At 52.6% G+C, this 13,781-nt stretch overlaps 2 protein-coding genes across 4 annotated transcripts in view; one reads left to right on the forward strand and one right to left on the reverse strand.

Annotated features, from left to right (window-relative positions):
• Nucleotides 1-1,379: 1,379 nt before the first annotated feature.
• FOXA3 (forkhead box A3) lies at nucleotides 1,380-8,061 on the reverse strand. The gene is made up of 2 exons (XM_060084527.1): nucleotides 7,993-8,061; nucleotides 1,380-2,363 (listed from the first exon to the last, which is right to left on the reverse strand). Exons 1-2 carry the CDS (start codon nucleotides 8,059-8,061, stop codon nucleotides 1,380-1,382), a joined length of 1,053 nt encoding a protein of 350 aa, XP_059940510.1.
• A 974-nt stretch (nucleotides 8,062-9,035) lies between these two features.
• Nucleotides 9,036-13,781, forward strand: part of SYMPK (symplekin scaffold protein) — a 36,095-nt gene continuing 31,349 nt past the window's right edge. For all 3 annotated transcript variants that reach the window (XM_060083410.1, XM_060083411.1, XM_060083412.1), the window contains exons 1-3: nucleotides 9,036-9,140; nucleotides 13,260-13,383; nucleotides 13,529-13,594. In XM_060083410.1, coding sequence (XP_059939393.1) covers nucleotides 13,279-13,383; nucleotides 13,529-13,594 — 171 coding nt within the window. In that variant the 5' untranslated portion in view covers nucleotides 9,036-9,140; nucleotides 13,260-13,278. The remainder of the gene's footprint in view (nucleotides 9,141-13,259; nucleotides 13,384-13,528; nucleotides 13,595-13,781) is intronic.

Below are 13,781 nucleotides of genomic sequence, written 5' to 3' on the forward strand. Positions count from 1 at the left end.
GCAGCAGGTAGGTAGACAAATGGACATACAGAAACACACATCCAACAGAGTGAGGGTCCCAGGGTGAGGCCCAGAGGGTCCCAGGGATAGGTGTATAAGAGAACCACACACACAAAACAATAAAGGAAACACGCACACGAGTCTGATATCCTGAGACACTGAGAGTAAGCACATACCCAGGGGAGGAACAGACATACAAACTCAGACAGTTGAGGGGTACAAACAATAAAGAACACCCTGCAGTGGACCACAGGGACCTCAGTGGCCGCAGTGATGTCCTATGACCCACAGAGGCACAGGCGCATGCAAGCGCACGCATACAAACTAACACACACCCTGTCTCCTTCAATTAGCACCCTGTTTGTCCCTTCTCCTCCTCCCTAGCTTAACCAAAAATCAAGCAGCCCCTGGGCTCCCTGAACCTCGGGGCTAGAAGCATGTGTCTGGAGAGTGGGGGTAGGGAGATGGCCTTGGTCACTGCACAGACACCTCCTCCTGCTGCCCTGGCCCCACTGCTGCAGGGGCTGCTATCTGTGAGCAAACTGTCCTTGGGGTCAGGGACAGCAAAGAGTCAAAGGTCAGGTCGATGCCTCCCCCAGCCCTTCCCCCAGAGGCAGCCAGCTCTTGGGGGCAGGACGGAGAGGGGACAGGGGACAGCAATTCAGGTGTTCAAGCCTCACAGGGCCCACTCGCCAAGGAAAAGAGACATTCAGTAAGAGGCAGAAATGGTGCCTTTAATGGTCATACACAGCCAGTATCCCGCTTCCCAGGCAAGAACCAGACTTCAGTAGAAATTCCCCACACCCTAACGAGTCCTTTCTGGTTTCTTCTGGACCGGAGGGGGGATGGGCTCCAGAAAAAAACCAAGGAGTATCCTCATCTCCATCCCTCACTCAACTCACACCAGAGACAGTGATGACATGGCCAACACAGGGGCTGCTGGTGGCCATCATGATGCACAGTGGTACACTGGTTATGTCAGCCAGTCAAGATGGTGGCCACCACAGCACCCAGTGGGCCAGCGTCGCCATCACATCCAAAGGATCAGCCAAGGGGATGTGCATCACGGCGCCCAAAGGGCCAACCAAGATGTCATCCCAGATGGTGGCCATCAGAATACCCAGTAGATCAACCAATAACATCAATCAACATGGCAGTCTTCACAGTACTCAACGGGCCCGCCAAGATGTCAATGGCAGTTATCACAGTAGCCAGTGGATCAACACGATGCCCACAGAGATGGCAGTCACCACAGTGAGTAACAGACCAGCCAAGATGTTCACTGACAGGACAAGCAAAGTGTCCCCAGGAGGATCAGGCCCCAAGAGCCTGATGGTGTGAGCTACAGCCATACCCCACCCACCACTCCCACCACCCTGCTAGGACGCGTTAAGCAGAGAGCGGGAATAGAGACCCTGGTAGTAGATCCCAGGCTCCCCACCCTCCGCCCCGTAGCCCCCAAATCCCACGTCCAGTTTGGGAGGTGCTGGTGTCTGTTCCGACATCAGGTTGTTGATGGAGAAAGGGTGGTTGAAGTTGTAGGGTGCATCCAGCTTCAGCTCCCCTGGGAGCTCCAGGCCAGTGAAATAGGGTGTGGAGGAAGGGGGTGAGCCACAGTCCAGAGTCCCCACATCTTCCCCACCCTGGGCCTCGGGTTCGGGGGCTGGAGGCTGGGCCTGCGGCGGAGAGGCGACGGTGGCCGCGGGGGTGGTGGTCGAGGAGGCTGACCCCGCACTGTTCCTGGAGGCAGAGGTCCCGCCGCCCCCTTTCTTCACCTTCTCCTCCAGCTTGAAGCGCTTCTGGCGGCGCAGGTAGCAGCCATTCTCAAACATGTTACCTGAGCTGGGGTGCAGGGCCCAGTAGGAACCCTTGCCTGGCTTGTCTGGAGAGCGCGCCACCTTGACGAAGCAGTCGTTGAAAGAGAGCGAGTGGCGGATGGAGTTCTGCCAGCGCTGCTGGTTCTCCCGGTAGTAGGGGAAGAGGTCCATGATCCACTGGTAGATCTCGCTCAGGGTCAGCATCTTGCCCGGCGCCTGCTGGATGGCCATGGTGATGAGCGAGATGTAGGAATACGGCGGCTTGGCATGTGCCAAGGGCCGCCGGTACCCTTTCGGCATCTCCTTCCCAGGCACCAGCCCGGGTCCCGGGCCCCCATACCCCGAGCTGCCGCCATCACCACCGCTGGCACCCAGGCCGGGGAAGGTGGGCCCCAGGGGTGCTGTGGGCGCTGGGGGCGCCAGGGGTCCAGTGGGCAGTGGGGAGGCAGGGAGCCCCCCCGGGGGGTAGGGAGAGCTCAGAGGGTTCAGGGTCATGTAGGAGTTGAGGGGGGCCATGGTGGGTACTGGGGTCACCGGAGAGTAGACCTATCGGGAAAGAAAGAGAAACGGCGAGTGGTGAGTCTCTACTCTGTTGGTAAGCAAAGGGTCACTGGACCAATTGTGTGTCCATCTGTCTGTCTGTCTTGCCTCCTCTGAAGACAGCTGTCTGCTGAAGTCTCTGTCTTTCCCCCCTCCTCGTGCACCTCCCTCCCTGACCCCATCCCCCCACGCTCCCATATACTGAAGCTCACGCTTTAAGTGGTTCTCAAAGTGTGGTCCAGGACACCCTGGGAAGTCTCGGAGACTTTTTTAGGGTATCCATGAGGTCAAAACCATTTTCATAAAATGAAAGATATAAGATATAACTAGCCTGTTTCACCCTCTTTCCCTCATAAGCATACAGTAGAGTTTTCCGGAGGCCACATGACAGGTGATATTGCAATAGACCAAATGTGGAAGCAGCTAGGAAAATGCAGCTGTCTTCTACTGAACCAGGCACTAAAGAGATCTGCAAAAATGTAACGGCCATTCCTCTCACTAAATGTCTTGAAATAGTTATTTTAATAAAAATACATTGCTTATACTAACACATTGTTGCTATTTTAAAATGAATTAATGCCTATTTTTAAAACGCCGCAGTTTTAATTTTGAATGCTTTTAACAATCAATATAACCCCGATCGATAAAAACTGTTTGGGGTCCTCAATAATTTTAAGAGTGTGGACTTCCCTGGTGGTGCAGTGGTTAAGAATCTGCCTGCCAATGCAGGGCACATGGGTTCGAGCCCTGGTCTGGGAAGATCCCACGTGCCACAGAGCAGCTAAGCTCATGAGCCACAACTACTGAGCCTGCGCTCTAGAGGCCGCGAGCCACAACTACTGAGCCCATGCGCCGCAACTACTGAAGCCCATGCGCAACTACTGAAGCCCGTGCTCCACAACAAAAGAAGCCACCGCAATGAGAAGCCCACGCGCCGCAACGAAGAGTAGCCCCTGCTCGCCGCAACTAGAGAAAACCCGCGTGCAGCAACGAAGACCCAACACAGGCAAAGTAATAACTTTAAGAGTGTAAAGGGGTCCTGAGACAAAAAAAAAAAAAAAAAAAAAAAAATCAAGAACTGCTGATTTATCTAATAATGGAATATATGTGTACTTTTTTTTTTGATGTGGACCATTTTTAAAGTCTTTATTGAATTTCTTACAATATTGCTTCTGTTTTATGTTTTGGTTTTTTGGTTGCAAGGCATGTGGGATCTCAGCTTCCCCGCCAGGGATCGAACCCTCAACCTCTGCATTGGAAGGCGAAGTCTTAACCACTGGACTGCCAGGGAAGTCCTTATATGTGTACTCTCTGTCCATCTAGCCACCATCTTTTAGGTTATACACTTACAGATTTTATAGGTCAAAAGCATTCGAAAATCAGAACTCACATATTTCTACCTAATATATGTCGTCTGTTTATTATATATCATCAAATCTAAGACATCACTTCATAAGCTGCAGTATTATTTTAAGTATCAATAAGAATGGAGGGCTTCCCTGGTGGCGCAGTGGTTGAGAATCTGCATGCCAATGCAGGAGACATGGGTTCGAGCCCTGGTCTGGGAAGATCCCACATTCCGCGGAGCAACTTAGCCCGTGAGCCACAACTACTGAGCCTGCGCATCTGGAGCCTGTGCTCCTCAACAAGAGAGGCCGCGACAGTGAGAGGCCCACACACCGTGATGAAGAGTGGCCCCCGCTCGCCGCAACTAGAGAAAGCCCTCGCACAGAAACGAAGACCCAACGCAGCCAAAAATAAATAAATTAATTCATTAATTAAAAAAAAAAAGAATGGAAAAAACACTGTCAATTATAATCCCTAGACACCATTGACTGTAAAACCCATTCCATTTTCAGATATGTTCAAATGGGGGGAAAATGTGCCTCTTAGCTCAGTGAAATGCAGTAGACATTGCTATGGCTTTGTAAGTAACTATATAGTCCCTCAATTATTCAGATTTCTTGGCCTACTCTGTGCCGGCACTGCTCCAGGCACTTCACAGCAAAGGTCTGCTTTCATCTTTACAACCACACTATGGGGGAGGCACTATCATGACACCCATTTTACAGCTGAGCAAGCTGAGGATCAGAGAGGTTGTCCAGGGGTCACACAACAAGGAAGGAAAAGAACGGGGATTCTGAATCCAGGCAGTCTGGCTCCAGATCGGTGTTCTGGATCAAGCTATAAAAGCAGTGACCAAGACAGACTGAAATGCCTGCCCTCAGGGAGCTGTCAGTCTAGCAGGAAGTGAACAAGATAAGCAAGGAAAATAGGAAGCATGGTGGATGGTGATTTCTCTTTCTGTGCGCATTTACCCCTTTCATCCCCTGTCTTCCATCCTTTCTCTGTCAATCTTCCATCTGCCTGTCTGCCCCGCTCCCTCCCCCTGAGGGAGGGTGGTCTCATGGCACTGCGGGGGGGTGCTGTAGCTCTGGTGGGAGCCACCTCTGCTATGAATCAGTGTGTCCCATCTCATTCCCTTGTCACTCAAATGTCTGCACATCCAAAGGTCCAGAGAGAAAAGGGAGTCAGGGGCAGGTGGCAACCAACCCAGGTCTGCCTTCTAGTAGAGAAACTCTCCCCTCTCTTTCACATGACTGTCCAGGTAGTTCTTTTCTCCTATGTCTCTGAATCTCCCTGTGGCTCTGTGTGTATCTGTGCATCTCCTTCCCTGTCTCAGTACCTCTATACTCCTTCCCTCACCCGCTCCCCACGTCTGTCTCTCTCCCCTCCCCACGCTCTCTCCCTTTATCTCTCCCTGTCTCTCTCTCCTCGTTTTTCTCTCCCTCATCTCCCCCCCCACCCTCTGCCTTTCTTTCCTTGTGACTCTCCCATACCCCATCTCTCTCTCCCTCTGTCCCCACCTCATCTCTCACGTCTTTTTCTCCCTGCCTTGGCACTCTCTCTCTCTGTCTCTCTCTACCCCACTCCTCTCCCACCCTGTTCTTTCTTTCCCCTTCAGCACGTCTTTGCATCTCTCTGCCCCTTGCTTCAGCACCACCATCTCCCCAGAAGTCTCACATTGAAATTGGAGCCACAGCTACTCCCCTCCCCAACGCACTGGTCTCCCCCACCCCCCCCACCCCGCCCCCGGGTTGGCTGGTTCTCGCCCCTCCCTAAGAGTAAGGGAAGAGGGTCCTTCAGAGAGAGGGGAGAAGGTGATGGACTCAGGGGGATCCACAGAGAGGTCCTGGATCCCTCTACAACCCCCTACATTTCTCCAACTCAGTCAGACTCTCCTGTATCACAGAGGAAGACAGAGTGGGACCCCAGAGCCCTCCTCTTCTGGCTCCCTATCCACCCGGAAGTCCTCCTTGAGGTCTGACCTCAAGCACTCCAGCTGCCCTAATCCACCCTAGGCTTTCACATGCCTGGGGCTGGGATGAACCCCCAGTGTCCGGGTCTGAACCGGATCTCCCCAGCGAGGGCGGGGCTGAGATTGGGGGGAAGCCATCAGGGGACCTGCACGCCCACCCCAGGAGGCTGGAATTTCTCCCCTTTCATTTCCTTATTGTCTCTGGAGGAGGATGTGACAGGGAGCAGGGGGCCGTGTGAAGCTACAAGCTCCTTTCTAACCCTGGTCCCAGCCTAGGACCTCAAGCGGCTCCCCCCGCACGCCAAGAGGCTTTAGGTTTTCCACCTCTAAAATTGGGGAGCAGTTGAACCAGCTGATCTGTGAGAACCAGAGGCCAGTGGGGATGCCTTAGGGCAATAACTTTCCAGTTTCCTTCCAGACAGGGAGCCAGCCTGGGGAGGTCAACATCACCCCAGCAGGAGGGTGTGGTGGGCAAGAAGCAGTTTGGGGGCCCCTTCAGTTCTCAGTTGCTGAGTGAGTGCAGATGTTTCTCCCCACATTGTTCTGACCCAGGGGGAGGTGGTGGTTTGGTTGATGGGAAAGCTGAGGAGACCCTCACACAGCATGTCCATTTCCAGCCCCCTATATGTCAACTCTTCCAAAATATGCCCCCAAGTGCTGACTATCTCTAGACTGTTCCTCAATTTCAGAGACAATTTCCACACAAATTGTCCCCTACTAAACGTCAGGTTTTGCCCCAAATAATGACTCCTTCAGCCTAGACCCACGCAATTTACTTCTTAAGATATGCCTCCAAAACACTGATTTGTAGTTGGTACCCTTAAATCAGGTCCCCAGACTCTGAACTATGTCGGGCCTTCAGCCGGGATCCCCCAATACCTGGGAGTCTCCACCACCAACCTGGTCTCTGCCTTGCCCACCATATAACTGACATCTCCAGCTGCCCAGGCTCCACCTCTCAACACTCCCAATCCCTTCCCTGCACCACCCCACGTGCACCTCACACCTCCACAGCCCCAGGACTGGCCCCTCCTGGGCACCTTGCCAAGCCCCGCAGGCCTGGGTATTCAGGAGTCTCACCCTACAGCTTCAAACCCCAGACCCAGGACTCAGGCACTCTGGGGCCCCTGTAAACCCCAGATCTTGGTCTCTTTGGAGAACTCAACCATTCCAGTCCCATACCCCACCTCAAGCCCACAGTCCCCTTCCATCAGAAACCCAGGTATCCAGACCCCCATAACCCTCTGACTAGGACCCTTCCAATTCACAATGCTGACTAGGCAGAGAGCACGCTCAGGAGAAGGAGTCCTTGCAGCAAGAGGAATGGGAGTTAGACCTGGGGAGGGACTTCCCGGCGTCTAGGGTGAGCGAATTAAGATACATCCCTGCCCCCTACTCCAGGGAAATCTTGTCTGAGATGGGACTGGTGAGGACATTAGCAATTAGTGGAGATTGCTGGAAGGTGGAGTGGGGGCGGGGATGGGGGGTGCGAAATCTGAAACCCTCCGGACTCCACAAGGAGAATCCCTGCTGAGGGTCTCTGATAACAGTTAAGCCACTGAAGTTCAGCTGGGAGGGGTGAGGGTCATTAGTAGGGATGGGGGGCAGGGGTGGAGACCGACCCCTCCACTGCCAATCAGGATCCCGACTCTGACCCCTATCTATCCGAGCCCCAACTCTTAAATCACCTGTTATTTCACACTCCCCAGACCAAGCTTCATCTCTGAGCACCTTCATCTCTTACACCCGAGCACCAACCCCCATTTCTGACTTAGACGTAGTCGCAGCCCCAATCCTTATCCCGGAACCCCAATTCTTATTTCTACCCCAGACCCCCATCTTTAACACTAATTTCTAACCCTGAGTTCCCAGCTCAGATTTCCCTTAATGGTGACCTCCCTCTCCCATCTCTTAGTCCCTTATATTTTCCCCAGTTATAAACCCCATTTCCTAATCCCCCAGCTCTGTCCGTATCCCGGAGTTCTGAGTCTTATCTTTGGTCTGTTAATTTTAATTCCTTGTACTTTGGGTCCCTGACACCCAGCCCTCACATTTAAGCTACGACTTGACCCTTGCCTAAATCTTCCTGACTCCCATTTAAGCCCTCACTCTGACTAGCCTGCCTAAACCGCGCTCCCATGCATTGTCCCCCGTCCCTGACTCCAACACCTGGTCTCCGTGGCTCTAGTTCCTCCGCTCCCCAATTCTATTTGGGGCCCCCACTTGAGTCCACACCCCGGTCCTTGCCCCCATTTAGGCCCGCACCCTGATTCCTGCCCCCCCACCCTCCCCGCTCCGCCATCCCCGAGGACACACCTCGCCCGCCTCCGGGTAGTAGCTCCACTCGGCCAGGTCATGGGCCTCCATCTTCACCGAGCCCAGCATCCCCCGGGCCTGCGCCCCCACCCGCCCCCGCTCCGGCCCGGGGGGGAACCAAGCGCTTCGGATCTCTCAGCCGGCACGGCCTGGGTTCCGACAGGCGCCCGTCCGTCCGACCGCCCAGGGTCCCAGCCTTCCCGGGCGCCGCGGGAGGCGGCCACGCTTTATAGCCGGGACACCCCCCCCCGCCCCCCCGCCCTCGCCCTCGCCCGCCCTGGGCTCCCCTCCCGCCTCCCTCCCCGAGGGCGGTGCGCCCGGACTGGGGCGCCCCCTGCGGGATTGAGAGGAGACAGACCTCAGGCGCCGGGAGCCGCAGCCCGGGGACGCGAGAGCTGGAGATGACCGACGAGTGAGGAGCTACAGGTGGGAGGCATTGCTGATACTAAAAGCCTCGAGGTTAGAACTCTAGGGCCCTTCCATCCAGGGGTTTCATCATCTCGACAGGAGCAGGCGAACAGCCAGAGCCCAGCAAGACTGCCGCGGAGTAAAGGAGGCTCAGAGCCGAGTGGTCTCCATGGGTCCCGATGTGTTACTATAAGAACCTGTAGGAGCTCCTCGAAACCACATTTCCCATTGGACGGACTGGAAGACTGAAGCTTCTGATAGCTGGAAATGCTCCATACTGTGTAAATGGTCAGGACCAAGGGTTGAGGGGATCGAGGCCTCTGCTCAGACCCCGCTGAGGAAACAGACCACCTTCCAGACCTAAGAGCTTCGCCTCCCGGACTCTCCACTCTCTCTAACACCTGCCGTCCAGGGACCCAGAACTACTGTGAACTCCATTTCCCAGAAGCCTCTATCCCCCTTTCCTTCCGGACCCCGTCAAAGGACTACATTTCCCAGGAGGCATGGCTCCCGAAAGCCGGAAATGAAGGGCAGCCCCGGCGTCGTAGGGGGCGGAGAGCGGAAGGCCGGTCGCGCGGCAGAAGGTAGGGGCGGGGTACGCCACAGAGTGGACTCCGTTTCCCAGCGACGCTCAGTGCACGGCGCATGCGCAGTGTCGCGGCGGCGAGCGGAAGATGGCGGTGGCGTCTGTGAAGAGGCGCTGCTGAGGGGGCGCGAGGGGGACGGAGGCCTGAGCCGCGGTGAGAGGCGGGGCGGCGTGGGGGCCCGGGGACGAAGGGAGGAAGGACCCTGGAAGGGCAGGGGCGCTGCCGGGGGGAGTGGAGACGCTGAGAGGGGAAGGGAGCAGTGACGCTCGGGACCCCAGTTTCTTCCCCATTTCTGGACCCTCCCGTGGCTCCCCAGTGCCCTCAGGGCAAAGTTCCATCGTGGCCCCCAAGGCGCGTCCGCCCAGCCGGCCTCGGCTCTGCCTCTTAGGTCGTTCCTCACGTCGCACAGCTGCACTGGCCTTTCGGTTCCTCAGACTCGCCATACGCCTTCCCGCCTCAGGCTTTTTGCACATGCCGTCCCCTCTGTCTGCAACATCCTTTTACTCATTCCGCCTGGCTGACTCCCATTCATTTTTCGGGTCTCGGCACCAACGTCACTTCCTCTGCGAAGCCCTCCTTTCCCGCTCTCCGTCCCGAAATCCGCCTGTTAAACGCTCTTATAGGTTCCTGTGCCTTTCCTTCATGTCACTTGGCGGGGGGTCTCATTTGTTATTGGACCTTTATTTGTGTGGCTCTTTAGTTCTGTCTGTGACCATGAGCTCCGTGGAGGCAGGGAGGTGTGTGTTGGTCACCGTCGTGTTTCCCAGCACAGCGCTGTCACGCCGAAAACTCCCAGTTAATGTTCGTTGAATGATGAAGGATTTTCGCGGGGCCACTCTGTGTATATGCGGGGAGTCGTCATATTCCCAGGTGGGAGTGGGGCGGTGGGACCGGGAGGGAAGGGGAACCAATGATTGTTGGTAATAGCAAAAGACTACAAACACCCCAAATGTTCTTTAGTAGGGAGACTGGCAGGGGAGAAAAACAGATAACAGCCACATAATAAAACATCATGCAGCTGTAGAAAGGAATGAGGGAAGGGGGGCCAAAAAGGAATGAAATATATAGAGAGTGGGCTCCAGCATATATTAAGTGAAAAGCGAAATGAAAGACAGTGTTTATCATACGCTCCCTTTTTACAGAAGAAAAGGAAATATGTATATACGTTTAAAAAATAAAGAAAGAAACCAAAAAGTGGAAGAGGAAGAACATGGTAAAAAGTTTGGGTGGATCAATGTGAAAGGTTCATCATGAAAAAGTTCCCTGTGTTCTGATGGGAAACAGAAGTATACTGGATTGTTGGGAAGAGACCTAGCAGGGGGAAGCAGTTCCTTTAGAGAGGCAGACCAGCACAGCAGTGAGAAGGCTGGATTCTGCAGCCATACTGCTAGGTCTACATCTTACAGGTTGTGAGCCTTTGATCAAGTGACTTTACCTCCTTGGACTTCAAATTTCCTCATCTGTAAAATGGAAATTAAAAATAGTACTTACCTTGGGGCTTCCCTGGTGGTGCAGTGGTTGAGAGTCTGCCTGCCGATTCAGGGGACACGGGTTCGTGCCCCGGTCCGGGAAGATCCCACATGCCGCGGAGCGGCTGGGCCCGTGAGCCGTGGCCACTGAGCCTGCGCATCCGGAGCCTGTACCCCGCAAAGGGAGAGGCCACAACAGTGAGAGGCCCGCATAAAGCAAAAAAAAAAAAAAAAAAAAAAAAAAGTACTTACCTTGGAATCTAGAAAAATGGTACAGATGAACCTGTTTGCAAGGCAGAAATAGAGACACAGATGTAGAGAACAAACTTATGGGCACCAAAGCGGGGGAAAGGGGTGGTGGGATGAACTGGGAGATTGGGAATGACATATACACACTAATATGTATAAAATAGATAACTAGTGAGAACCTGCTGTATAGCACAGGGAACTCCACTTTGCTGTACAGTAGAAACTGATGCAACAATGTAAAGCAACTATACCCCCATTAAAAAAAAAAAAACAGTACTTACCTCAAAGACTTGGTGTTGTGAGGTTTAAATAAGTTACTGAGTTACTATGTGTGTTAGAATTGTGCCCAGCACATATTAAATGTTCAGTAAACAGTAGCTGTTATTTTTCAAGCATTCTAGAGTCAAAGGGTAGGGATACTAAGCCCAGTGATTGTTGAAGCCCTTTGGCATTCACTCAGCAGGTTTTTATTGAATACTTACTAGGTGCCAAGCTCTGTTCCGTGCTGGGGATAGAGAAAGTGAACACACACACACACATCTCTGCCCTCATGGAGCTTATAAATAAATATATAGTGTGTTGATGATAATAAATGCCATGGAGAAAAATAAAGCAACACAGATGGGGACGGAGAGGAAATGGAAATTTGAAATGGGATGGTCAGAGAAGACCTCACTGCTGCGATACTTGAGTTGAGACCTGAAGGAAATAAGGAGGGAGGGAGTTGTGCCAGTCTGTGAGGGGAGGGGTATCCCAGGCAGAAAGAAGAGAAGCCCTTGGAGGAGAAGGCTTGGAGGAAGGGGTATGATTGGCATGATGACAAGGAGGCCAGTGTCGCTGGAGCAGGGAGAGCTGAGGGAAGTGAGGGCAGAAGTGGAAGGGACCAGATCACATAAGGTCTTCTAGGCCTTGGTGAGGAGTTGGCTCAGACTGTAAGCAAGATGTGGGGATGACAGGCAGCAGGGAGACTAGGAAGGAGGTATTCAGCAGATACCTGTTGAATAAACTACTGTGTGCAGTATATCTCTTTTAAAAGATGCACCTTTTTCACCCTCCTCAAATTATTGTTAACAGTTTATGCAGTAGCCTTCTGAAACTAATCTACTCCTCAAAATAGTTCTGAGAGAGAAACACTGTTACTATCCCAGTTTTACAGAAGAGGCAGCGGAGACCCAGTGGTTTCTTACCTCGGGTCATTCTGTGTATACATACACAAACTTGACAAAAGTCAGTTTAATTCTTCTGTGATGCAACAGGCTGTCACTGTCATCTTTTCATTATGATAATACATTGAGAGCCATCTTTTTTTTTTTTTTTTAAACTGTATTCTCCCTTTTCTACTTTTTGGTTTTTCCTTTCAGTTTTTTTTTTCTTTTTTTAACATATACACATATTTTCCTTTCTTTTGTAAAAAGGGAGCATACAGTAAACATTGTCTTCACTTTACTTGCTTTTACTTAAAATGTGCTAGAGCCCACTGTTTATCAATGTATATAGAGATTTTCCTCATTCCTTTTTCTTTTCCTTCCCTCATTCCTTTTTATAGTTACATAGTGTTTTATTATGTGGATGTATCAGTTTTTCGGCCAGTCTCCCTATTTGAGAATATTTGTGTTGATAATAGTCTTTTTTTAAAAAAAATAAATTTATTTATCTATTTTTGGCTGCATTGGGTCTCGTTGCTGCACGCGGGCTTTCTCTAGTTGTGGCGAGCCAGGGGTACTCTTTATTGCGGTGCGTGGGCTTCTTATTGCGGTGGCTTTTGTTGTGGAGCAAGGCTCTAGGTGCACGGGCTTCAGTAGTTGTGGCTCACGGGCTCTAGAGCGCAGGCTTAGTAGTAGTTGTGGCGCTCGGGCTTAGTTGCTCCATGACATGTGGGATCTTCCCAGACCAGGGCTCGAACCCATGTCCCCTGCATTGACAGGCAGATTCTTAACCACTACACCATCAGGGAAGCCTGATAATAGTCTTCTGCTATTAGGAATAGTGCTGTAATTGATACCCTTCTTATTTGTTAATTTTGCCAGTGTGGCTTTGGGACAGATGCCCAATAGTCCCCCACCCCCGGCCTTTTAAAGCACAACTCCATAGTAATCCAGAAAATGGCAGAAATATAATTTAATTAGGCCTTCTCTGATGTATTGAGTACTTACGACGTACAGGACTCTGACTGGCGCTCCTCAGAGCTATGTTTTAGAAAGCTTGCTCTGGTGTCCAGTCCAGAGGACAGCCCTGATGGAGAGACAGGAGGCACTGAGACCAGTGCGTGGCTGCTCTGTGTTCATTTGTTCAGTCATTCAGCAGGTGTTTGTGGTCAGCCTGTCATGTGTAAAGTACTGAAGGTGAGGCTCGGTACTCCATGAGGTACTGCCTCTGAGCTGGGAGACATCGGTCTCCCCCAGGTTGCAGCCTCATGGACACGTACAGTCTGATCCAGACTCTGGAAGGGGGAGGGGCCTCAAAAGACCCAACAAAGACCCAACAGGCTAGAAAGGAGGGTTGAACCCTTTGCAGCTAGTGAGGTAAGGTGCAGAGCTTGATCTCTCTTCTCCAGGGAGTACCAGGCAGCAGCCATGGCAGGCAGCAGTGGGGACAGCGTCACTCGCCGGAGCGTGGCATCGCAGTTTTTCACACAAGAGGAGGGGCCAGGCATTGATGGCATGACCACATCAGAGAGAGTGAGTATGGAGAGAGGGGTTTGGAGTGGGAAGGCACAGGCCCTGTCTTTGGGCCATCCACCTCTAGGTGGCAGAACCCAGGGAGCGCCGTCAGGGCTGGGCTGGCAAGGTGAGTACTGTCACATGCCTTTCACCTTCCTTCCAGGTGGTGGATCTCCTCAACCAGGCAGCACTGATCACCAATGATTCAAAGATCACAGTGCTCAAACAGGTGAGGGGAAGGGGGTGATGCTGGGCTAAGCAGGACGAGGGGAGCCAGGATGGGAACCCCTGGAAAAGAAGACACTGGTAATAACACTAGTGTCCACAGTTAAGCACTTGGGATATGCCTGCCATGGTGCTCAGTGCTATTCGGCCATGCTGTCATTTAATTCTCACAAAAACTCTATGAGGCAGGG

The sequence above is a fragment of the Mesoplodon densirostris genome, chromosome 19 (genome assembly GCF_025265405.1).
Source record: "Mesoplodon densirostris isolate mMesDen1 chromosome 19, mMesDen1 primary haplotype, whole genome shotgun sequence".
NCBI lineage: Eukaryota > Metazoa > Chordata > Mammalia > Artiodactyla > Ziphiidae > Mesoplodon > Mesoplodon densirostris.